The following is a 26,684-nucleotide window of genomic DNA, read 5'->3' as shown; positions in this document are numbered from 1 at the left end:
TCCAAACAAGGGCACCTTCCCATTCTCATAACTGCCCCCTTTTAGTACCTCTGATAAGTGTGCCTATTTAAGTCTGATAGGTGCACTTTTCATTTCCCTGTTGACCCTTCTCATCTCTGGTGAATGCCCCTTTTTAGACGCTAGAAGTGCCCCTTTTCCTTTATAATAAGTGCCCTTTTCCCTTCTGATAAGTGCCCCTATCAAATATGTTAAGTTCCACTTGTTGCTTTTGACAAGTGTTTTAAGTGTCCCTTTTCCTTTCTATGACTGCCCTTTTAATAATCAGTGCCCATTTTGGCCTATATTCCCCATTTCTACCACCACGATGATAGACCGTAGGGGGGGGGGGGGGGGGGGCAGGGGGACACAGTGCTCCACATTTCATTAGAACGAATCTTGCCCCTTTCATAATATGATCGTGCTCGTTTTCAACGCTATCAAACTTTTCCTTCTCTAGATTATTTAAATGTATAAAAAGTGTGCCCCTTTTACTCGCTTTAAACTGAGGCGATATATTCTACTCAACTGCTAAATGAGGCATTCTTCCATTTTTTAAAAACCCATGTCCTTTTGAATTTCATTGAATAACAAGCTAATCAATTGCCCAATAGCTTTGTTCAAGAATATAAAGGTTCATACAATAAAGGCGTTCTCAAAATCAACTGCATTTATAAAACCAAATGTCATGCAAGCCACGTCATAGTATCTCATTTAGTAATATATTGTCTTATCATTTCTTTCATTATGAGATTGTGCTTTAAACCCCGTCAGGATTTTCATCTAAATATTAAGGTCTAATCTGTCACAATGCCACCTCAAAAACCTTAAAATTTCGCTCGGTCGCACTAAATGAATCATCAAACAATCATACAGGCAGGCGCGGATCCAGGATTTTCCAATAGGGGGGGCCGGAAATTCGAAATTCGCGCAGACCGTTATTTAAACTTACCAATACTGACAAGGTCATATTAGAAGCACTGTACTTTAATAGTGTACTGGTACCTACAAACGGGCACCATTATTTTGGAAAGGGGACATGCTCACGTCACATCTCTTGTCCGATATCAACATTCCCCGTTTTCAAGTTATGCTCGCGCGCAATTTTTTTGACATTTCCATCAGTGGGGGCTGAAGCCTCTTGCTCCAATATCTGTTTCCTGGTTTAATAATTTGGCGAGCGAGCGAAGCGAGTGAGCGGAAATTTGAGCTTATGTATATATGTTGTGAAAGTGTTAATCGTCACCAAAATATACGAGATAAGATATAACAAATGCATATTGGTATTTTTTAAATTTTCGGGGAAAGAGAGGCTGCAACCCCATCCCGCATTAAACTGCAGGTGTTTTGAAATCAAATCAGACTCCCCAAAAAAGTATTAACCAAAACGCACGAATCCAGTTTCAAAAATCCAAAAAATGTCAGCTTCAGAGGGGGGCACATCACCCCTCAGACTCCCTCTAAAAGTATTAACCAAATCGCACGAATCCAGGTAAAAAAAATTCAGCTTCAGAGCTAGAGAGGAACCCCCCCCCCTCCCCACACACCATGGGTGTCGATCCTCACGTAATACTTATTCATCAGGGGGGGGGGGGTGAATGAATAGATCATCCCCCCTGATGAATAGGTATCAGTGACAGATCGACACCCATGCCACACACACACACACATACAGACACCCCCTGTGCGCGCAAGCGCGAAATTAACGCTGGCGCTAATGCGTAAGCAGGGGCGGCGGAGCTATTTCCAAAGTGGAAAGCACCAACAAAAAAGGGCACCTACAAAGCGAAATCTCAAAGCGAAAATATACATTTTTTTAGACATTGGTATATACCCTTTCATTGTGATTCCATTATCAGGGACGATTTCAATATTTGTTTTTCTTTATAAAAAGATATTGCTTAAGCATCACACTTTCGGCTGGGTGTGATTGTCTGAATATTTATTTGCGAGCGAGCAAAGCGAGCGAGAACAAAATGTAAGATCTGTGAGGTCGCAGAGTGAAAAATTACATCTTATAAAGAGGAAAAAAACAAATCATGATGGGGTTATAAGCATCACGGAAGACTGAAAAAACTTTGTTTTAAAGTGACATATAATTGTATCATCTATAAATGCGAGGGAGCGAGCGAGCTTTAGGGGAAATTACTCTTAGTCGCTTTAAATTAGGTGCAAGACTAATGATGAGCAAGTTAGGGGGGCACGTGCCCCCCCCGTGCCCCCCATGGCTACGTGCCTGATGATGAGAGGTTAAGGGGACACTTATCGAAAGGGATAAAGACACTTATTAGGAAAGAAAAGGAGCATGTGTCAAGGTACAAAGAGTAATTATCAAAGATTCAAACGGGGCACTTCTTACACCTGAAAGGAGGCACTCACCAGAAATGAGATAGGGCACTTATGAGTATGGGAAATGGGCATTTGTCGACGGAAAAGGGGCATCCATCGGAAATTGATTTATCAGAGGTGAAAAGGGGCATTTATGAAAAGGGGATAGGTCCCTTATTAGAAAGGAAAAGGGGAACGATTCAAAATAAAAGGGCAGTTAGCAAAGGTGAAAATGGGCACCCATCATAGATGAAAAGAGTACTTATCAGGAGGGGAAGGGGTACTTTTCAAAGTAAAACGAGCATCCCTCAGATTTGAATAGGGGCAATTATCGGAGGTGAAGAGAGCACTGAAGTGAAAAGAATTAACTTCTCATATATGAAAATGGTCATTTACCAGAGATGAAAAGGGACACTTTTTATTTATGAAGGGCCTCATTTTTCTAAATAGCCCTTATCAGATAGGAAAGGGGGCACATGTGTTGATGAAATGTGCGCTTATCCGAGTTAAAAAGGGGAAGGGGCACTTCTTAACAAAGTAAAAGTGGCCCTTTGGGGGGTACTTGAAGAGTGGGGCGAACTTTGCCCCCTACCCCTGCCACCCGCCCCATCATCTGAAAATCCAAAATGATGTTGTAGGGGCCGGGCGCGGCTTTATCATGAGTGTTTTTATGTGAACCTCTTTTTAAAAAATATATTATGCTGGATTCCGACCCAGATTGCACACTCTAAAATGAAAGTATGATCATCCCCAATACGCTTGCAGTTCACGTATGCACCCCTTCCTCCTAATCCATCGTTACCGTCACTGCCATTTACGTATGGCCGGCCGGTGTCGTGGCGTTATGTGTCCTAGCGAATTCATATGGAAAGCCGTTGGTGACTTTATTCACGTGCCCCAGACGTATGGAACGCGGCACACGTCTGCTAAATTGACCAATCACCGCCTGTTATTTAGCAGGCGCGTGCAAGGTGCGATAGCACACGCCTGTTACTTTGCCAGACGGATGCGCAGAACGCTCGTAATTTGATTTTTAAGGCAACCAATCAAGTCCGCTGTTACAAAGCTGCTCAGCTCGATCAGTACGTACGGGGCCTGTTCGCTATTACAAAACTGCTCAGGTCAGTACATATTGGATGGGGGACACACCCACGGCCAGGAACGGATCCAGGGGGAGGGCCGAAGGGGTCTCCCCCCTCCCCCGCAAAAAAAGAGAGAGCTAGAGAGAGAAGGAACAGAAGGGAAGGGGAAAGAGGAAAGAAAAGAGGGGGAAAAGAGATCGGCGGGGGGGGGGGGGGGCGACTGAGGGCCTTGCCTCCGAGGCTGTTTCCCCCTCCCCCTCCCCCCAAAGAGAGAAAAGGAAGGAAAGGGAAATTTTTAAAAAAAAAGGAGAAGAGGAGTCAAAGGGAAGGGGGAAAAGGAATAAGAAAAGTAATGAAGGAGGATATCAGTTACGATTTTCTCGCCAACAATTTGTTGATCCTCAGGGGGGGGGGGGGGGGGGGACAAAAAAGGAAAAGAAGAAAAGAAACAGGTGAAAAGAAAGGGAGGGGGTCAGATGCAATTAATCCAGCCAACAACATGTGGTTCGGGTAGGGGGTTAAAGGCCTTTGCCTCCCCCAGCAAACTTTAAAAAGAGAGAAGGAAGGGAAGGGGAAGAGAAAGAGATGAGAAAGGGAAAGAAAAAATAAGAGGAAGAAGAAAGGTAGGGGTGATCAGTTGCGATTTTTCCCGCCATCAAGGAGTGGATCGGGGGCGAAAGGCCCTTGTCTCCCCCTCCTCCCCTCAGCAAAAGAGAGAGAGAGAGAGAGAGAGAGAAAGAAAGAAAGAAGGGAGGGAGGGAATGGGAAAGAGGAGAGAAAGGGAAAGAAAACAAAGAGTAAGAGGAAAAGAAAAGGGGGAAAAGATATGGTTTCGCGCTCATCTCGCCTCCCCCAAACGAGACCAAGCGCCAGATACGCCACTAGACACCACTGGCGTACTAATTCGAAGGGGGCAGCCTCCTCCTTAAGTGGTTCATTTCTAATTCGATTTCAGTGGTTTACAAATGTTGTAAAATGACATAATTTTTTTAATAAATTATACTGTTTTATGAGTTTGTTGGAAAATGACGAATTCCGAAAGTTACAGTCAGGCGAGAAATATGCTTATTTTGAGGTCTGCACGTCAAATTGGTGTGGAGTTTAGGGGCGGAGCCTCCGGAAGCTCAGGGGCAATGGGCATTCATTACGTTCAGATGAGCATATTTTGATACCTTATTCATGACACGGGTAGGTCACTAATTGGCGTGGGGTCCAGGGGCATTCATTACGTTCAGATGAGCATATTTTGATACCTTATTAATGACACGGGTAGGTCACTAATTGGCGTGGGGTCCAGGGGCTGAGCCCCAGGAACTCAGGGGCTATCGGGGCATTCATTACGTTCAGATGAGCTTTTTTTGATACCCCAGAAACTCAGGGATTTTTAGGCATTTTATAACGGTTAGATAAGCATTCAGGGGCACTCCTTAGGGCCCTTGGTGGGGTCAAGAGGGTGAAGCCTCCGAAATTTCATTTAATTACGGTCAGTTGATCATATTTTGAGACTTCATTATTTTGTGACACTGGCAGGTCACAATTTACTTTTCTTACTTTCTCCTTACTTCTCTTGAATCTACTTTTTCAAAATAGTGGGGGGACCAATGCCCCCGAGCCCCGCTGTGCGGCGAGCCTTGACATGTAGACCTATAAATAAGCATACTTCTCGCCTGACTGTAACTTTGGGAATTCGTCATTTTCCAACAAACTCATAAAACAGTATAATTTACTAAACATTATGTCATTTTACAACATTCTTATTTGGGGGAGTACGCCAGTAGTGTCCCGTGGCGTATATGGCGCTTGGTCTCGCTTGGGGTCGCTTTTATTTTCTTATTCCTCTTTATTTTATTTCACTTTCTTTCCTTTTTCCCTTCCCCGACATTCCTTCTCTCTCTCTCTCTCTCTCTCTCTCTCTCTCTATCTCTCTTTGCTGAGGGGGGAGGGGAGGCAAGGGCCTTTCAGCCCCGCGATCAACACGTCGTTGGCTGGATTAATTGCAAGTGATCTCCCCTCCTTTTTTACCCTGTTCATTTTGTTTGTCCTCTTTTTTTCCCTTATAGCTTTCCTCTGTTCCTTTCCCTTCCTCCTCTCTTTTTTGGGGGCGAAGGGGGGCTGGAAGGGAAGGCAAGGCCTTTTCCCCCACCCCCGAAACCCTTCTTTTACCTCTTTTCTTATCTTCTTTTTCTTCTTTCTTTCCTTTCTCTCCTCTTTCCCTAATTTTTCTTCATCTCTCTCTTTTTTGGCGGGGGGGGGGGGGGGGGGGGAGGGGAGGGAGGAGGCAAGAGCCCTTCGCCCCCGTTTCCCACTTTTCTTATTCTTTTTCCTCTTCTTTCTTTCCTTTTATATTTTCTTTCCCTCTCCCTTCTCTCTCCCTCTCTTATTTTTTTTTTGGCGGGAGGGGGGGGGGGGGGGTAAGAGCCTTTCGCCCTTCCCCCGTTTCCCTCTTTCCTTCTTCTTCTTCTTTTTTTCCTTTTATATTCCTTTTCTCTTTCCCTTTCCCTTTCCCTTTCCCTTCTCTCTCTCTCTCTCTCTCTCTCTCTTTTTTTAAATTTTTTGTCGGGGGGGGGGGGGCAAAAGCCCTTCGCCCCCGTTTCCCTCTTTTTCCTTTCCTTTATCTTCTCTTTCCCTTTCCCTTTCCCTTCTCTCTCTCTCTCTCTCTCTCTTATTTATTTTTTGCCGGGGGGGGGGGGGGAGGCAACAGCCCTTCGCCCCCGTTTCCCTCTTTACTTCTTATTCTTCTTTTTTTCCTTTTATATTCCTTTTCTCTTTCCCTTTCCCTTTCCCTTTCCCTTCTCTCTCTCTCTCTCTCTCTCTCTCTTTTTTTAATTTTTTGGCGGGGGGGGGGGGGGGGGGCTAGTCCAGATTCAGTCCGTTCGTTCTTTTTATCCCCCACTGCACTCACAGCGCGGTCTCTCACTGATCGCGCAATCCCCAAATTTCCGTCCACACAGTCCGTTCGTTCTTTTTATCCCCCACTGCACTCACAGCGCGGTCTCTCCACTGATCGCGCAATCCCCAAATTTCCGTCCACACGTCGACCACCTGTTACAATACGTAATACAATAGCAACATATAAGTTGCTATGTCAGACATGCTGTAGCATCACCAGGAAGACAAAGGCAATGATGATGTATTGTACATTATGTATAGAAGCATGCAATTCTATTATGAACGTGTGCAAAGCTTACATACCATTGTCTATTCTAAAATATTAGTTTAATCTGACATGTCTGACATAGCAACTTATTAATAATAATAATAATAATGAACATTTGTATAGCCATATGTTGCTATGGTTTGTGGTATTGTAACAGGTGGTCAACTTTGGCAAAGTTACATGCCACTTTCTCAAGTTAGCACATTGATGACTGACAGATGATGTCACAAGGGGAATGAGATCTGGAGGTTTTTGGGGTGGAGCTTAGCAAGTTTGAAAAACAAATATTTCAACAAATATTTAAAAATCTATGAAACAAATTCAGAAGTTTACATATCAAAATAAGAGATGTATGCAGGACTGCACACCAACAGGAATACACTTGTATTTCGATGTCATGGGCCATTTAAATCATTGGTCTGGAAACAATTATTTGCCCATTGTTGCATATTGTATTACATTTTAACTAACGATGAATTTACATTGTAATGCAATTTTCACGTTTCCCAGGTCTATTTAGGAGAATAGAAGATTGATATTGTTAAGTTGTTCGATAACATCACTCAATTCGATTTGATTGGAGATATATCTCAGTAAAGGCTATTATACTCTCAAACAAATCTACACTATTAAACTTCAAGCTCACTCACACATGATATATTGCGACACTTTCAAGGCTACTTATTATTTCAAGTTTATGTATATACAAACGGCAACAGCTCCAATATTAAATGAAGTTCTTCTCACTTAAATCGTCGGTCTGGAAACAATTATTTGCCCATTGTTGTATATTGTATAACATTTTCACTAACGATGAATTTACATTGTAATGCAATTTTCAAGTTTCTTAGATTTATTTAGGAGAATAGAAGATTGATATTGTTTAAGTTGTTCAATAACATCACTAAATTTGATTTGATTGGAGATATATCTCAGTAAAGGCTATATAGTCTCAAACAAATCTACACCATTAAACTTCAGTTTATGTATATACAAACGGCAACAGCTTCAATATTAAATGAAGTTCTTCTCACTTAAATCATCGGTCTGGAAACAATAATATTTGCCCAATGTTGTATATACTTGTCACTTGTTATATTTGTTATATGATACTAAAGCAAATCGTTACGCTTATCGATAGGATAATGTGAATAACGTGTCGAATAATAACATCATTGCGTGCTATTATTAACCGGACTAGACATGTAAACAAAAATTTAAACATGCATACACTTTTGCCAGCAAGCAAGTTTTTCAACAAAGAATACAAAATGTGAACAACGTTTTACATTTTAGTCAGGACAGATTAGAAGATGCTTTAAAGCATGCCCTATAGTTGAACTGTAACAGTTGTCTTCTAAAGTCTTCCATATATAAATTTAAAGGAGGTCAATAATCATTATGAAGGTTGACACATCAATTATATTGTGTATACATGTAACAATTTGAAAATATTTCTTCTTGGGGGGGGGGGGGTGAGGGCGTGGGCAATTCAGAAAGGGACCGATATGTGAAAAATTGGGTAGTACTACTAGCCCATGGACTGTGGCCTAAAATGGAGGTTTACCAATATCCTTCAAAATGTACGAGTAAATATTGTAGAAATATGTATTCTGTTGGTATCACGTAAACACAGTTTACATTGTATGTGTACAAGATTAAGAGTTATAGAATAAGATCTGTGGTACAAAAATGAATATTCAGCTTGCTCTTTTAAAAAGTCCCTTCCTGCCTACTTACTAACATTTACCTAATATATATTTACAACCCTTCGGAATGCACACTAGATACCGGCAAAGTAAAATTGAAGTGTGAAAAAAGTATATTGCTTGTAATTTTTATACTATAGTTTTGCTAAAGAATGTAATTTTGTAATACAACAAACCTGTGAGGGGGTAGCATAGAGCTATATAATAAGACTTATCATATGGCTCTATGGGGGTAGTCACTTCCGTCACCTCCTCCCCGTTCACTGGCGTACTGATGGGGGGGGGGGACCAGTCCCCCCCCCCCAATAAAATCAAACATGGTTTATTTCTAATTTGATACCAACAATTTACAAATGTTGCTAAAATGGCATTATATTCCCCTGGAATCCCGGGGCTCTACCCCCTGGACCCTTCCGAGGGCCCTAAGGCGGCCCCTAGATGCTCATCCGTCTGATCATAATTTGATGCCTTAAAACCCTGAGATTCTGGGGGCGCCGCCCCCTAGGCCTCACTCCAAATTAGTGACCTGCCAGTATCACAAATAAACCTTATCAAAATGCTCATCTGACCGTAATTAAATGCCTAAAGAACTCCTGAGCTTCATGGGGCTCCGCCCTTGACCCCACGCCAATTTAAGCTTTTTGCTTCGCTCGCTTTGCTCTACCTGATCGTAAACACTTGAGCCCCCCCCCCCTACACCCACACACACACACCCCAACGTTTCTGCTCATTACGCCACTGGCCCCTCTTGCTCACTATGTTCCCTCGTCCCTCGCATTTCGTCCGTTCCCCCCCCCCCCCTGGTCATGAAAAGAAATCGCCGCCCCTGATTAAGATTGTAGAAGCCCTAATTGATTGGAGAGCCAGTCAGCTAGCTATTTTTTATTTACACGCAAGCGAGGGGAATTTCTCGATTAATTCCAATGGAACCGCTTAAAATTCCAATGAAACCGCTCGCGAAGAGTCTAGCCTGGATCGGAGAGCTCGCTAGTGCTATACGCTAGTGTGAATTTAAAAGACAATTTCTAAAGACAATTTTATTTCTCTCTTGAAAAGGCTCTGCCAGGCCCCTCAAGCTCTTCCATGTTGTATGGATCCATTCGAAAGCAAAATAAGCCCACTCAATAAATAATATATATTAAAACGTCATAGCGATTCATCCAAAAAATAAATCCACGTAAGAGGCATTTTGAAAGTTTTAAGAAAATTCCTTCAAATTGCAGGATATTGGGTGTTATTTTTCAGGAAACTTTATTTAAACGAGTGGAAGCACTGGCGGTTCTGTTTTTTTTTAAACTGTAACAATTCTCCTTGGATCAGATAAAGACCAAAAACAAGCCTCATTATCTTCAGTATACAAGTGTCATTTCGGACCTTACAGCTTTCATAGAATTCGCTTCTGGACCGTCAAAGAAAAAGTTTGAGAACCCTTGGTCTACGCATTATACACATCAGGACCAACTTGACAACTTGACACAAATTTGAGGGGGGGGGGGTTCGACCCCCCCCCTTGCGTACGCGCCTGCATGTGCATCCCTTTCCTCCTTATTCCCTTATCCATCGTTACCGTCACTACCATTTGAGTAGGGCTGGCCCCCTCCTTAATAACGACTCCCAAGCCATCAAGAATGACCCCATAATTTATAGATTACCATTCTGCGGTTCTTTGGAGGGGCCGGCCGGCGGGCGCGGCCTTTTCAGAAGTGTTTCTACTCTAACCTTTTCATGCACTACGGCTTAACATAAACAAGCATGGTAAGATTTTTTTTAAAAGAAGCATAATTCCGACTCAGTTTCGCATAACCTAAAAATAAGAATACGGCCAGTCACCCCTCCCCCCTCCCCTCAATGCATCCGCCTTCACGCACCCCCCCCTTCCCCTTGTCTTTCCCTTATTCGTCGTTACTGTCACTAATTTTTAGTGCCATTTCGTTGTCTTTCTTTCTCCCCGGCTCCTCTCTTCTTTTTCTTTCCTTTTTTTTGAACTCTCTCTCTTTTCTTTTCTTTTTTCTTCTCTTTTCTTTTATCTTCTCCTTTTTTTCCCCTTTTTTTTTCTTTCTTTTTTTCTTTCTTTTTTTCTTCCTCTTTTTTTCCATCTCAATTTTTTTGCGCCGCCAATAGGGGGGGGGGGGGGGCCGCGGCCGTTTCGGCCCACCCCTGGATCCGCCACTGATACAGGTATGCTGCTGCTGAAGCAGTATCTATAGGACCAACACGTAAAACTTTATATCTTTTCAAAATGAACGAATTTTTGTTCACTTTTCCTCAAAATTTCATCAAACTGATTCCTTGATTTTTCTTTCACATCTCCACACAATACCACCGACATATCTGACTTATCGATCTCTGTTCTACACACGCTCTCCAGTCTCTTCGTTCAATTATCATTAGAACATAAGGGAATGGCGGTCACTCTAGACAAATGATTGAAACAAATGAAAACAAGATATGCAAATGTATTATACAATTTAATATGTACCACTGAATACAAATAAATACGACTGTGTACAAATCTATTACTATTACGAAGATAAATTCATCATCTTTATCACAGCTTAATAAGGATAAATTTATCTTCATTTAACAGCTCAATGAGGATAAATTTATCTTCATTTAATTGCTAGATGAGGATAAATTTATCTTCATTTAACAGCTAAATGTGGATAAATTTATCTTCGTTAACACAGTGCAATGAGGATAAATTTTTCTTCATTGAACTGCATGTGTTTCAACATTTTCTCTTTGCTAAAGAGAAAATGTTGAAAATCGTCCCTGAAAATGTATCAATTACAATGTACGCGTATATGCCAATATATCAATTGTTTAAAGCTTGGAGGTTACCCTTTGTAGTTGCTCCGCCCGCCCCCCCCCCCTTTCCCACCAGAAAGTGCCCCTTTTTGTTGGTGCGCCCCCACTTTGAAAGATGCTCTGCCGCCCCTGATAGGAAAGCACACAATTATGAAATACATGAAATAAATCTGATTCGCCAGCAAAAGTAGCAGTTCCGGAAAGTTTGTAGATCAATGTTTTTATCAACAAGACATTCATCATTTTACCCCCCCCCCCCTATGTCTACAGGTCAAAAACTTGTGTAACGTTCAGGTGCGAGAATTCCCTTTCAGCTCCTATCCGGAACATGTCAAGAATCTGCAGACGTACGCCTGGAAACCAATCATAATTGATGTAAGTACAATCAACTATGTGCAAAATGTATTTCTTCGTCTTTTGAATATGCTCTTAATAGTGAGGGTTGAATGGGTTCAGTGTGCAAAGGTACGTCCAAATAAGTTCAAATAATATGACTGCGGATGAGTATGCCGTTCGTTTTTATTGTAATTTACAAAAAATTCTATGGATATTAATTTGAAAATAAATCACAGCGCCATCGTTCAAGATTACTAGAAGATCTCATTATGAAAACGCATATGTCGATCTGCTTCACATTTAATTCAATTTTTTAGAAGTCCATAATTAAGAGATCAAACCTAATTAGGTGAATAATTACATGTTCACGAAAATTGTAGAATAACGTGCTAAAACTCTGTATACCAAATAAATGAAGTTCAAATTAGTTGTTGAATTCAAGACATGGGTATGAAAAGTATAAAAAAAAATAGCTGTCTAAAGGGGCTTTCACTCTGGGCCTTGCGTAAAGTTGCGTAGTGTTGCATACCGACTACGCAGAGCGTACGCAACCCTATGCCGGCCTGTACGTAACTGTACGCTGAGGGACGCAAATGGGTACGCGAGATGGACGCACAAAATTAAGCATGTTTAATTTTTTTGCGTACCTTCGGCGTATAGACACTACGCAGACAGTACGCTAGCCTATAGCTACGCCAGTCTGACCACAGCACACAAGACGGTGCTGATGGTGAATGACTGTGGACTGCATGTGAATCATAAGAACTTTTTCATCAGTGTTTCAGGCTATGGTGATGAAAGACTGTTATTGTTCCTGCGATTTTTAATTAACGATAACATGTATCGTGTGATTATGTCCATGTGTAATAACATGTCAAGGTTTTGTTAAATTACACAATTTAATTTTCAGAGTGTCAGCAGGTGTTTATTCTCAGTTTTTAGTAATCATTACTTCATGATTCGGTTAAAGTAATGTATTTCGTGTAGGTTATTTTCATTTAAAGACCGTCAATACTACTGAGCCAGAAGGGATTAGACCACACAGCGAGGTCACTGACAGGTGGCTATCCCCGCCCCCCTCCCCCACCCCCCCCCTCCGGGGTCGGAATGACCGCATGCGTGTTATCAAAATGTCCGGTAAAGGGGTACTTTTCACGCACCAAAGTCCGGCTCGTACATCCACAAAATTGACTTATACACACCGGACTTAAGGGGTGTTTTCAAAAGGAGGGAACACGCATATATGCGTACCCTAAATAACACTGAGTGGGGGGGGGGGGGTGGCCATCTCATTAACTTAGCTCTCAACTAACATAAGAAAAAGAGGACCATGGGGGACCAACAGGCACCGATTTTCTATATAGAGGGAGCAAGTAGCTACAAGTAGGACAGTGGGGCTTTAAACTTCACAGTTTAAATTTCAGTGTTAGCAGGAGTTTGAATGTCAGTTTTTTCCGACAGTCATTATTACTGGAATTATAACTTCATGATAAAGGTTATACGGTAGTTATGTTCATGTCTAATAACATGTACAAGTCTTTTAAATGTCACGATTTTCAAACTGATATTATTATTATAGTATTCATTACCTCATGATAAGTTATAGTTGTGTAACCACATGTAAAAGTTTTTTATAGATCCAGAGTGTCAGCAGGAGTGTGCTTGTGTGCTTGTAACTCTTCTTGTTATATAAAACTGTAGATTAGTGCATTAAAGTTGTAGTATTTACAAGAATACCAGTCAGGGATTTATAATTATTTTGAAGGGAAATTGTATTTTTAGTTACATGTGTGTGTTCTCACCAGTGGCGTACGCAGGATTTTGTTTCTTTGACTTTGTTTTGTATTCGTGCTTGTAATTTTGTTTTTACTATTACAAGGTATTTCAGACTCACATGTCTAGTTTTGTTATATGGTTTATTCAATTTGTAAGATGATGACGTAGATCCTAATCAAATGATTGGTTGAAAGCGTACACGTGACCAGGCATTTATTTTGCCTAACGCGTAATTTGGGTAATGACCGGTCATTACCCAGTGGTACCCAGTGGTAATGACCGGTCATTACTACATCTAGCTAAAATTAGAGCAAAATAAGCGCGACACAAGTCAGAGGTCTAATATTAGACGCGCGCAAGGCAAGGTACGCCTCAATTTGCGCTTATTTTAAACCGAATTTAACCATGGGTTAGATTTAAACCTCCTTTGTGAATTCGGGCCTTTGAGTTTTAGATGAGGGCGATTGATCAAATAACAAGGATCCACGTTATAATTTTATAAAACAAATAATACACATCATTTTGTTCGGGCATTAGTACAATTACCCACACTCGGTACCTTGTGTGGGTAAATCTTACTAATGCCCTCACTGCTGTGTATTATTTGTATATTGTGATATTGACATCTCAGGCTGTTGAAATAAAAAACGAGCGTCTATTGCATTTTTACACGGCGCTTTCGCACACAGTAAGCAACCGTACGCAACTTTAAGCAACTCTACGCCAGTCCTGCGTAAGCGCAACCCTACGCCTGCCATACGCATATGTACGCCAATTGCATACGCCGTAGGTGCGCGATCCCTATGCAGGGTACGTAACCATACTCCATCGTACGCCAGCATAACCTACGCATGCAGGGACTACGCTGAAGCATCATTGTTTTCATGAATACGCAACCTAACGTCGGCGTACTCGGTACGCCACACTACGCAACTCTACGCAGATCCGGTGTGAAAGGGGCTTTATAAATCCCTTTAAAAGAAATCAAATTCACTTGACTATTTGAGTTCCCCCTTGCTGAATAGGGAAAGGGAATGACATCCCTCTCGATCTCGGCCTCAGAATGACCGATTGACGCGAACTTCGGCACGGACATGTCAGTTAGACAGTTTATTCTCTTCGTCTCTTAGACAAGAGAAGAACATAATACTAGGTGATTATGGGACTCATCATGAAGTCGGCTTAAAAATGACATAACGAATTAATCCCACATCCGCGCCAATCAATGTGCCTTACACGAAAATAATCAGAATACGAGATCAAAAGTGTCTTTTCTTATTTCTTTTATCCCTGAATGTCGTCATCTTGATAACTTCTTTGCGACAAGATAACAGCTTGAACCTTAAACCGTGAAGTTACTGCAGTTGTATGCCCTTCAGTCCAAACAGTCGTTGATTTTCAGGAGGTCGCCTTTCGTGTCATCAGAGAGTTTGAATACCTCCTGTATGTTTCAGAATACTATAAACTCAAGGGGCATGGGTATATTTTACTCGCACATGATACATCATTTGATGTCAATTAAAGCACATCATGTCCCGGCTCAACTTGGAAAAGCTGCTTCAGGGATTACCTCGTCATGTTCAAGTTTCCAGATAATCCATTTTGTCAGATCCTTGAAGCCATATATCCTGGATGGTTAAATGCTGCATCTTGGTGAGAGATACCATAAGATGTATTAATTTCCTCATGTATACACAATAAAATGCTTCAGCGTAATATAAAATTCCCTTTCTTTTTTTCAATATCTAAAGTTAATATACTGATGTATATATACATGTTATGCTTTCTTGTTTCATTTTGTCATAGATAACCTTGCGGGAATTTGGCGCCATTTTCTGGGGAGATGCGTCAATCCGCCTCAAGGCCTCACTGCGGAATCTCATACCAATTTCATTGAAACACCATGGATACATGACTCACATTAATGGCTTCGATCCCAAGAAAAAAGAAGAAATTCCACATCAGTACTATTTCACTCATCCCGAACTCTACGCTATCCTAGGTGTTAATAGAACGGAATACTTTCAATCAGAAGACTTGGCGCCGCATGCATCCGCAAATCGTCAACTCTTCCTGAACGGCTCATACATACAAGAAAACATCGTGCAACCCATGTTACAATGTGCTCTGCGGTATCGCTGTATCTCACCGGTTGGAGCAGCATATGGAAAGCATCGTTTCGACGCCTCAATACTTGCTATTTTGATCTATAAGAACCTGAAAGGCGAGTGGACAAGAACGAATAATGACAACCGTGCATTTGATGAGGCGGTGTACATTATAAGAGATACGAAGGGAAAAGAGAAGGTCAAAACATGTTTGTGATTGTATTGATCGCATATGTCTTTTGGAAGGGCAATTAAATTGTAGTGTTTAACTTATTTTGTTTTAAAGGTATTCGTCGTATTTTATTTTATTTTAATTTAAGTGCACGTTTTCTTTTACCATTGGGTGTATTTGTTCTGTGATTTAGGTTTCAATCAATATTTGTATGGCAGAGTACAAAGCTTGATAGACCATATCTCAAAGACTTATTACTTCTTTTTAAATTCAATAACGAGATGATGATTAATTTTCTTTAAAATCATAATATTGTTATTATGTAGTGATATCGCATTTAAAAAAAATATATATATATATATATATATATATATATATATATATATATATATATATACAGAGTGAGTCAAAAAAAAGTTTACACCTAGAAAATTGCTAATTATTATACATCTTATGAAAGAGTGTTTTATCCCGAATCATTCAGTATCATTTTTTGTGGTATGTGTTCACGCTTGGGTGAACAGGAGGCATTGTTGCGAGTGTGCAAAAATCGACTTGCGCCAAAGTTGCCTTTGTGATATTTTAATAAAACAATTGGGATTTGGGTATTAATTCGATCTTTGCAGATCCAAATAACACCCCTAACAAAATTAATTATGCCACACATATCAAATATCGAATATCAAATATCAAGGAACATTTGTGCGCGTGTGTGTGACTTTGCCCTTTGCAAAAAATATATGCAATGCATTTCATTTGATACATTCAATCCATTCTCTCAACATAATACATACTGAAGGCATCACTTTGGCGCAAGTTGATTTTTGCACTCTCGCAAACAATTCCACCTGTTCATCCAAGCGTGAACACATACCACACAAAAATGGTACCAAATGATTTGGGATAAAACACTCTTTCACCAGATGTATAATAATTTACTGTTCATAAATGATTTTAAAAATAATTAGCAATTTTCTAGGTGTAAACTTTTTTTTGACTCACACGGTATATATATATATATATATATATAAATTATAAATTCATTATTTTTCCGGTGACAGCCGCTGGTGTGTTTTAACATTACAATGGAAATAATGAAAAATATTACTTTTTTCATTATGAAATATCATAGCACATATATTTCTCCTTACATTCTTGTTAAAAGATACCCGACTCTTGTCTAATTGTAAAATTTTTATTTTCATTGCAGAAACTGAACTAAGAAAATATAATTGTACAATATTTGACTTTAATATTTAAATTTTAGCTGATTCCACAATATTGATTTTCATTGCAAAAAATGAACGAGGTAAATACAACTACAATATTTGACTCTTAAATTATTATTCTTATTTCAGCTAATTCCACAATACACACAGTGCACCTATCGTTTTTAAGGTATCCTTGGGTATTATAATATCAGCATTCTCTTTTAGTAATTGAAAGAAGAGGTCAGTTGAAAACCAGAGGGATGAGAGCACAAGAGAGAGGGGAGAGAGGTTTATAGAAATCACATCTCCAATTCCTATAATGATGTATAGGTGAACATTTGCTTATGGAATGATAACATGAATGCAATATTTGTTACACTCACTATACACTGCTTATAAAACTCCATCTCTTGTTTTTCAATTTTTTTTAATACAATAAAGAGACAAGTAAGGCAACACTAAAACATCAACATATTGAAGATGGATCCTTTGTGTGACGTAACAATAGTTGTACGTAATATATGAATGCTATACAGAAGCAAAGATCACTTTTGTGTAAGTGATTGAGTTAACAGCATGTTTTAAAGATGAAACTATATCTTGCACATTTAGATGACAGAGGCATCTTTCATTTTATGAAATACTAGTAGAAACCAATCTATATATGAACACAATGATAATAGCATAATCCTAAAGATGAAGGAAGAAAACAAAAATACAACTAGAGAGTACTGGATGATAGAAATGTCTAATCTGTTGGTAGCAATTTTGAAATTTTTTTTAAACTCATAAATAAGAGAGAGGAGTACAGGAGAGTAAAGAGTATTTGGTAATATTTCAGATGGATTGCTGAGGAGTTGAATTTTTCACTGACCATTCAAATGAAAGGGTATCAAGATGACCAGTATACATTTGTATTCTTAACCAGTTTGTTGTTTTTGTAAATAAATAGGCATGCATTGCAGGTACTTTGACTTGTATAAAACCCCCCTCATAGTATGATTGCGAATACAGATAGCATGAAAGTCGATACCGGTAGGATATATGTTAACGATTGCTTGAGTCAGCTTTGTTTATGACTGTTGTTTCTTTAAATGCTCATGACTTTGTTTCATTTGGTCTTTTGCTAGCTTGGTAATAGTTAATAAAAAGAACTTTTTGTTCAGTTGAAAGGTAAAAGCGAAAGATTTCAGACTCTCCCTTTATTACCGCCTTCTTGTAGAACCTTGTAATCAATTAGTTAATTTCAGTCGTAATAATTATATTTCAAACACGTCCTGTACACAAATAGGAGGTCACACAAGCTATATAAATGAATGCCCTGTCATCAAATATGTTTGAATGAAGTGGATCAGATTAGGATCAAGTCTAAAAGACATCTAATGTTCTGAGAGAAACTTTCTCATGATCTCATTGACTTCATTGGGTCTCTCTTGTTGAATGAAATGGTCACCCCCTTCTATACGCTCCACCTTGAGATCATTGCAGTACTTCTCTGTCCCATACGAGTTATCAGTGTGAAGAGCGAAGTCCCCTGTACCCCAGATAAGTAGTGTAGGGCATTCAATCTTATCTATTCTTGCTGATAGTGGATACCTGACTGCTGCCCTGTAATAATTCAGGAATGACGTTGCACGACCTTGAAAAGGGTAAGAAGGTAAGAAGTTAGTCTGCAATCATTTCAAAATCATGATTGCACATTTCAAACTTGCTTTAATGAAAGCTGTTACTACAAATCTTGCTGTAACAAGGTAATTCTGCCTGCCCAAATCATTTGTATTTTACTGTTTTTGAGAACTGATAGTTTAAATGATACAAGATGAGGTACCACCGCAAAACTAGCCAAGCTATTATTTTAGAAGACTAATATATGTAGCAACATTTTCTAACAATACTAGGAGCTGTTGTCTGACTAACGATATCCATCCCACGCCTCTTGTTTACTGATCTCTTTGACCGAATTTCCTCAGTGTGAAATTACTGCTTATCTATGACCCCTGAATATCAATAAAAAAATTCTCAATACTGCTAAAAGATTTCAATACCTCAACAAATGTAAGCTCTTCTAAGCTGTGATTTCTAATACATGTACATGTACTTCCGTTTCCATAAAAAATATGTGATGATATTGCTTCAATTCCATTGGCCTGTTAGAATCCAAAGACTTTGTTGGTGTCAACAGAGCATCAGTACAATAATCACATCATACTGGAGAAGAAAAGAAAGGTACACAACTAAACTAAAGCACAATAAAGCGGTCATTAAAAAAAAAAAAGCTTTCTAGATGCATGGTTTTTGGAATTTTCTTTTAACCTTGAGGCTTTGCAGTGATGGTGAAATGTCATGAAGTGGAAGAGAATTCCTACCTGGTCTGCTCATGGAGTACTTGAAGGCTTCTACATCCTCGTCTGTGGTGGGGCCCTTCTTACACGCTGATTTGATCATGGAAAAGTCTCCCATCGAGACCAAAATTTCAGGAAGATAGGGTAACTGGAAGAACATTATATACCTATATAGAAGTGGAAGAAGTAGGAAATAAACAAATACATTAATCTATTGAGTAGTACTAAGTGTGAGATAACTAGAGATTAAGCCCACATGAAATGCATGTTAAATGAAAATGAGCTTAACATGACAGAGGTGATGCAGGAAAAACGGTGATATCAATGGTTTACAAAAGACTCTCATATATGTACCTGGTACATAACAAAATACAGGTGGCCTTCATAGACAGGTGGCCACTAAGACAGGTTTGATTGTATGACAATGTCGAGGCTCAAAAACTTAAAGGGGAACGGAACAAAGGGCCTAAAAATTGTTATAATGAAGTAAAACATGAAAGTAACCTATCAGGAACCCTATCCCGTGCCCGCCCACCCCCCCCCCCCCTTACCCCCTGAGTGGAGTCTTTTATGCTATCAAAAGCCATATGCATAAATAGGGTTCCATGACACATGCTCCGCCGACGATTGCTCCGCCGACATTTACTCCGCAAAACGCGACAATTGCTCCGCGACATTTGCTCCGCGACATTTGCTCCGACGTCAAATGCTCCGCCGACAGGTGCTCCGCCGACAGTTGCTCCGCCGACAGTTGCTCCGCCGACAATTGCTCCGCCGACAGATGCTCCGCCGACAATTGCTCCGCCGACAATTGCTCCGCCGACAATTGCTCCGCCGTCAATTGCTCCGCAAAACGCGACAATTGCTCCGCCGACATTTGCTCCGCCGACATTTGCTCCGCCTGAAGCGACAATTGCTCCGGTGACATTTGCTCCGCCGACAATTGCTCCGCCGACAATTGCTCCGTCGACAATTGCTCCGCCGACAATTGCTCCGCCGACAATTGCTCCGCCGACAATTGCTCCGTCGACAATTGCTCCGCCGACAATTGCTCCGCCGACAATTGCTCCGCCTGAAGCGACAATTGCTCCGGTGACATTTGCTCCGCCGACAATTGCTCCGACGACATTTGCTCCGCATGAAGCGACTCTTGCTCCGGTGACATTTGCTCCGACGACATTTGCTCCGCCCAAAAAGTGTCCCATTAAATACAAATGCTACTAGTACTACGACAAATGCTTCGCCGACAATATTTTTTTTTTCACGGGTTGTTTTTGTTTCTTTCTTTTTTCTTCATTTTCTGAATGCATTTCATGAAATTATGTAAATGAAATGAAATGAATGAATGTTGATGATGTGGGAGGAAAAAGCAGTTGCCTAAAAGTCATTTCGAATATACTGAAATAACTTTCCATCTATCACTGTACGTCCCACATAATGTACACTAAACACTCATTACATGTCATGGGAAGTTTTTTTTTTTTAAAGTAGAGCAGCAAGCCACATTCCCCAATACGCGCATACCTCCTAGTTAATTTCAAACAGCTCATCAATATGTAAGACCTGAAATTACCTCAATGAAAGAAGACTAATAACATGAGAGGAAAGAAAAGAGCAAAGAAGACAACCATTTTTTGCTATTCCCCATAATGTTTGATTTAAAAAAAACAAAAATAAAGTTATAGCTCCTTACGCAAGTTTTCCGGCGAAAGATAATTACTCCGCTCAAAATCTGTTTCATGTATTACTCATTAGCTGATCCAAAGCTCAAGGCTATCTCTCTCTCTCTCTCTCTCTCTCTCTTTCTCTCTCTCCCATGCTCCTCCTTTTCCTGTTTACACCGTTTTCTTGTCTTCTTTGCTCTTTTCTTTCCTCTCATGCTATTAGTCTTCTTTCATTTCCATCACTTCTTCTCTGCTCCCCCTCTCGAGTTCTATTTCTCTCGTGAAATTGAAACGTAAAGTAATACAATCATGTAGTACATTCTTGTTTAGAATAATATTTTCAATAATATCCAGTCCATTTTCTAAAGGTTTCTTTCCTTTAGTTAAGTGTATGTAGCTTTAATATATATATGTTAGTGTGTAAAACACTCCGTTTCATTCGAGTACTTTGTTTTCACTGAATAATTTAAGGGACTCACGAAGCCACCGGAAGAAGAGCAATTGGCTTATCATGAAGAACTAACATCAAACTGCAACAAAATGATTTGTATAAATGTGAATAAGCAGAAAGGCTGCCATCTCATTTTCCCGTCTGAATGGGTTCTCTTCCTTACGTATATAAGTGCCCTTATTTTCAAAACTTCCATGATGACCTAGTACACTGTATAATGCTTTACCTAGTAAGATACATTGATCGAGGTAATTTCAGGTCTTACATATTGATGAGCTACTTGAAATTAACTAGGAGGTATGCGCGTATTGGGGAATGTGGCTTGCTGCTCTACTTTTTTTTTTAAACTTCCCACGACATGTAATGAGTGTTTAGTATACATTATATGGGACGTACAGTGATAGATGGAAAGTTATTTCAGTATATTCGAAATGACTTTTAGGTAACTCCTTTTTTCCTCCCACTTCATCAACATTCATTCATTTCATTTCATCTACAATATTTCAAGAAATGCATTCAGAAAATGAAGAAGAAAAAAAGAAACGAAAAAAAATAGGTGTAAAGAAAATATTGTCGGCGAAGCATTTGTCGTAGTACTAGTAGCATTTGTAGTTTATGGGACACTTTTGGGCGGAGCAAATGTCGGCGGAGCAATTGTCGGCGGAGCAAATGTCGGTGGAGCAAATGTCGGTGGAGCAAATGTCGGCGGAGCAAATGTCGGCGGAGCAATTGTCGCTTCAGGCGGAGCAATTGTCGGCGGAGCAATTGTCGGCGGAGCAAATGTCGGCGGAGCAATTGTCGCTTCAGGCGGAGCAATTGTCGGCGGAGCAATTGTCGGCGGAGCAAATGTCGGCGGAGCAAGTGTCGCTTCAGGCGGAGAAAATGTCGGCGGAGCAAATGTCGGCGGAGCAATTGTCGCGTTTTGCGGAGCAATTGACGGCGGAGCAATTGTCGGCGGAGCAATTGTCGGCGGAGCAATTGTCTGCGGAGCATCTGTCGGCGGAGCAATTGTCGGCGGAGCAACTGTCGGCGGAGCAACTGTCGGCGGAGCAACTGTCGGCGGAGCATTTGACGTCGGAGCAAATGTCGCGGAGCAAATGTCGCGGAGCAATTGTCGCGTTTTGCGGAGTAAATGTCGGCGGAGCAATCGTCGGCGGAGCATGTGTCGGGTTACCATAAATAGACCACAGGGAACCTTAACAATAACATGACAGGGACACACACATATTTGCAAGATGGTTTTGTAATGATTAACACAGGCCATTTGCAATACATGTTTGCACTGCCTGCTTATTTTCATGCGTTGTTAAATTCGCAATTCTACAATTTCCCAAATTCACAAAGAGAAAACCTGTCATGAAATAACGGGTACAACTTTCTAGGGAATGTAACGACAGCAAAAAGACATCTCACCATGACATCAGAAGTTGAGCTATCCCACTCTTCATCACTTCAGTGAACCTGCCAGGGTGGGGTACGTTCATGTTGATGAATTTCTCCACCAGGTCTGGGTAGCGGGCAACAAACTGCCAAGCCACTGCTCCACCCCAGTCGTGTCCTACGATGACACAGGATGTGTAGCCCAACACTTTGATCAACTCGCTCACATCCCCTGCAATACATTTGAGAGGAATAGAAATAATTATTACGTGGGAATGTTGCCCTTTTGAAAAACAGATATTGCTATGGTAAATGAAACATGTCCTGACCACAGGCATAAGTCATCTATTCAAATAACAAACACAAAACCGCATACCCTGATTCCAGCATTCCAGTGAAGTAAAACTATTATTTCTATCATGTTTATGGCATCACTGTTGATTTACAGTATTTAATTAAATGCGCAACAATAATATGGCCTGCGGGAATGGGACTTAATACTGTTTTAAACTGAAAGTTTGGGCAATATTAAAACATTTTTAATGTCAAACCTCCCTGCAAATAGAATATATGATAACTTTTTGAAGTACTAAAAGAAACAGACTTAAGTATGAAAACTAATTATACTGTCGCCCTGCGCGGTTGACATGTAGTTTTTTTGCTCTGATATTTGTGTAGTTTTTCATGATTATATTGTGTACGGTATATTGTTTTTCAATTGTATCATGCTAATGTTGTTATGTGCATGCATACATGTACATGTGGCCAAATCTAGAATTGTATTGTGCAGTACATGGTGAGATGTTTTTTATTTAAGCTACACTGAATCTGTAAGCCATTAGTACATGTAGGCTATATGCTTTGTATGTATCCTGTGCCTATGCACTTCACTTTGATAGCTCAGTCGGTAGAGCAGTGGTCTCATAATCCGGTGACCCGGGTTCGAAACCAAGTCGATGCGCTAGTGTCCTTTGGTAAGGCATTAATCCTCATTACCAGGTCCCTCGGAGAGGACCTAAATGCTTTCTTAGCAGTCAGGTAAAATAACCACCTTCACATAACACCTTCAACATGCTGTAGCCCAGTTTTATAGGGGCTATTATTCTGTAAGTCATTGATGCTCTGGTGGTACAATAATAATAATAATAATACATAAGATTTGTATGGCGCCAAATCCACTTGACAATCAAATGCTCAAGGCGCAATGGATCTATTGAGACTTTGGCTCATCATTCACATTGTATCTGCTTTCCAAGTCTATACTACAGCTGTTCACCATCATGTACATGTAGGTGAACAAGGATATTAAAATACTTCAGTATCCATGATTCATTGTAAGTACTTGAAACACCGCCAGCGATACTACAAGAATTAATCAGCAACATTTCAGCTCCAGTTACGAAAGTCCGGCGAAGTCGACCTTAATCCAGGACCGACAATGGAACATGTACTCAGGGTCAGGACCATGGTGCTACCAAGCATTCTACATCCTGCAATAGAAACGGAAAACGCACAGTGTACGGCAGGGATTTGCTGTTGCAGTGCAACCCTGCATAGAGACATTTGAGTTTTGAGACAAAGACAAATGGATTACCAAATACACTTCACAAAACAGGTAGGAACAGAGGCATGCTCCACAAGAATGTATGGAAAGGGAACAAGGAGCTAGGTATCCAGACACATCTTTGAGGGAAAAATGGAGACAAATTCTACAAACGGGAAACTGCACTTCAAGAAACAGAAAGGGAGGAACATCGACATTCTTAGAGCAGTCCAATACGTAAATAATTCTCCTGTTGAGTCTAATTGTAATGTTTGTTAATGGAATGTGCGTTGTGTCAGGAAAAACTAGATGGAATTTTGACTGCGCGCAGTCGAAAATGATGCCTCCGCCATAGAGCAATTTAAACAAGTTTGGAGTTTAAATCTCCAGTGGTTCTTGAGATATCATGATAACAATCTCAATGTATGGAATTTCATAAGTTGACCTCTGTGACCCTTGACCTTTGACCTACGTGCTCCAAAATCTAATCAGATTGTCTTCCTATGGTGATACACACTATCATTAAGTTTGAAGTTTAAATCTCCAGTGGTTCTTGAGATATTATGATATGGTGATACATACTATCATTAAGTTTGAAGTGAAAATTCTCCAGTGGTTCTTGAGATATCGCGATAACGATCTCAATGTATGGAATTTCATAAGTTGACCTCTATGACCCTTGACCTTTGACATACGTGCTCCAAAATGTAATCAGATTGTTTTCCTATAGTGATACACACTATCACTAAGTTTGAAGTTTAAATCTCAAATGGTTCATGAGATATCGCGCTAACAAACTCAATACAAGGAATTTCATAAGTTGACCTCTGTGACCTGTGACCTTTGACCTACGTACTCCAAAATCTAATCAGATCGTCTTCCTATGGTGATAAATACTATTCCCGAGTCTTAAGTTTAAATCTTAAATGGTTCTTGAGATATTGTGATAACGGTCAAACGGGACGGACGTACGGACGGACGTACGGACGGACAACCCGAAAACATGATGCCTCCGGCACCACCTTCGGTGGCGGAGGCATAAAAATACACATGTTACTAAGTGTGTCAGTGTACATGATATCGATTTCATGTTTATTACTGAACCTGGTTAAATTCACTGGATGATGTGGTAATTGGGGAGTGCACTAGTGCTTTACATGATTTAGTGTCATCTCAACCTGCAGGATTAGATAATGAATCCTCATATGATTGGTATGTTTCTGGAGTCACTAAGGTACGCTCCATCGAAAACCAAGTCTAACCCTTTGAAGTTACATAGACCTTGGTTCAATTAGTCTGTGCTTGTGGCACGCCAACATCGCCGTAAGGCATAACGAAAATGACGAAAAACAAGACTGGACTCATATCGCAAATTGTTTATAGAAGTTAATAAGAATGTATGCCAAGTCATTGATATCGCTACAGAAGATTTTTTTGAAAGATAAGTTGGGTTCATGTACTGTCAAGAAGGTATATCAGATTATAGATTCTGTTTTAAATAAGAAGTCAAGTCAACTCCCCTTGCATGACTCTGCATCCAGATTGGCTAATCAGTTTTCTTCATTTTTGTTGGTAAGATAAGAAAGATACAAGATGAAATAGATGCTTGTGATTAAACGAAAACATTCCTCGTTTTGAAAACTTTCAGTTGCTTACACAATCAGATTTGTCAAGAATCATTATGTTATCAGCTACTAAATCCTGTCGACTTGATCCCATCCAAACATGGCTACTGAAAAAGAACCCTGATCATTTATTACCATTGCTTACAAACATAGTCAATCAATCCCTTTTCACAGGTACTTTCCCCAATGGAGCACACAGCAATAATCAAGACCAATTTTGAACCAAAATGACCTTAGAAATTATAGACCAGTGTCAAACTTAACATTTTTAAGTCAACTCATTGAGAAAGCAGCAATTAGTTCATCACATTGAATCTAATTATCTTTCTGATTCTTTTCAATCTGCTTATAGGTCTTCCAGATGTTCAGTTGGATGTTGGTGGCACACTCATTAGCCCTTCAAAAACAATAACAAACCTTGGCGTTGTATTTGATTCTTGCATGTGGATGTCTCACCATATTTCTCACATCTGTAGTGTGGTTACGTTATATTTAAGGAATATTGCTAGAATCAGAAGGTTTATTGACCAGTCCGCCTGTCATAAAGCTGTGCATTCTTTAGTTCTATCCCTTATCGATTATTGTAATGAGCCTCTCTCTACCATTCCCTCTACTAAATTAGATCGTGTCAGTGCAACGGCTACAAAATTGGGCAGCCCGATTGATATTTCAGGTTTCTAGGGACCATCCATCTCAGCCACTCTTGAGATAATGTACTGGCTTCCTTTGAAACAAAGAATACTTTTTAAATTACTTGTTTGTATTCAAAATACTCAATAATCAAGCTCCACAATATTTAGATACCAGTACCTGTTTGAATTTATATACACCTGCCAAGGCATTGACCACTTTTTGAGGTCAGCCAGTGATCCTTTCCATCTCACATATTCAGTTACCTGCACATTAGCCGGTGATAGGACATTTACTGTATCTGCTTCAAAATACTGGAATGATCTCCCACTTAGAATTAGGCAGTCTCCATCAGTTATTACCTT

At 40.1% G+C, this 26,684-nt stretch overlaps 1 protein-coding gene and 1 long non-coding RNA gene across 4 annotated transcripts in view; one reads left to right on the top strand and one right to left on the bottom strand.

The window, feature by feature from the left end:
- The first annotated feature begins 11,359 nt into the window (after positions 1-11,359).
- LOC105441382 lies at positions 11,360-15,446 on the top strand. Its single transcript, XR_972001.2, has 2 exons — positions 11,360-11,456; positions 15,000-15,446. It is a non-coding gene; the product is annotated as an uncharacterized LOC105441382 (long non-coding RNA).
- Positions 15,447-16,589: 1,143 nt separating this feature from the next.
- Positions 16,590-26,684, bottom strand: part of LOC591403 (epoxide hydrolase 1) — a 26,467-nt gene continuing 16,372 nt past the window's right edge. For all 3 annotated transcript variants that reach the window (XM_030971986.1, XM_030971987.1, XM_030971985.1), the window contains 3 exons: positions 22,555-22,753; positions 19,051-19,193; positions 16,590-18,323 (listed from right to left, as the gene is read on the bottom strand). In XM_030971986.1, coding sequence (XP_030827846.1) covers positions 18,064-18,323; positions 19,051-19,193; positions 22,555-22,753 — 602 coding nt within the window. In that variant the 3' untranslated portion in view covers positions 16,590-18,063. The remainder of the gene's footprint in view (positions 18,324-19,050; positions 19,194-22,554; positions 22,754-26,684) is intronic.

The sequence above is a fragment of the Strongylocentrotus purpuratus genome, unplaced genomic scaffold, assembly GCF_000002235.5.
Source record: "Strongylocentrotus purpuratus isolate Spur 01 unplaced genomic scaffold, Spur_5.0 spur5_scaffold_6, whole genome shotgun sequence".
Classification (NCBI taxonomy): domain Eukaryota; kingdom Metazoa; phylum Echinodermata; class Echinoidea; order Camarodonta; family Strongylocentrotidae; genus Strongylocentrotus; species Strongylocentrotus purpuratus.
This window is presented reverse-complemented; position numbering and strand designations above follow the sequence as displayed.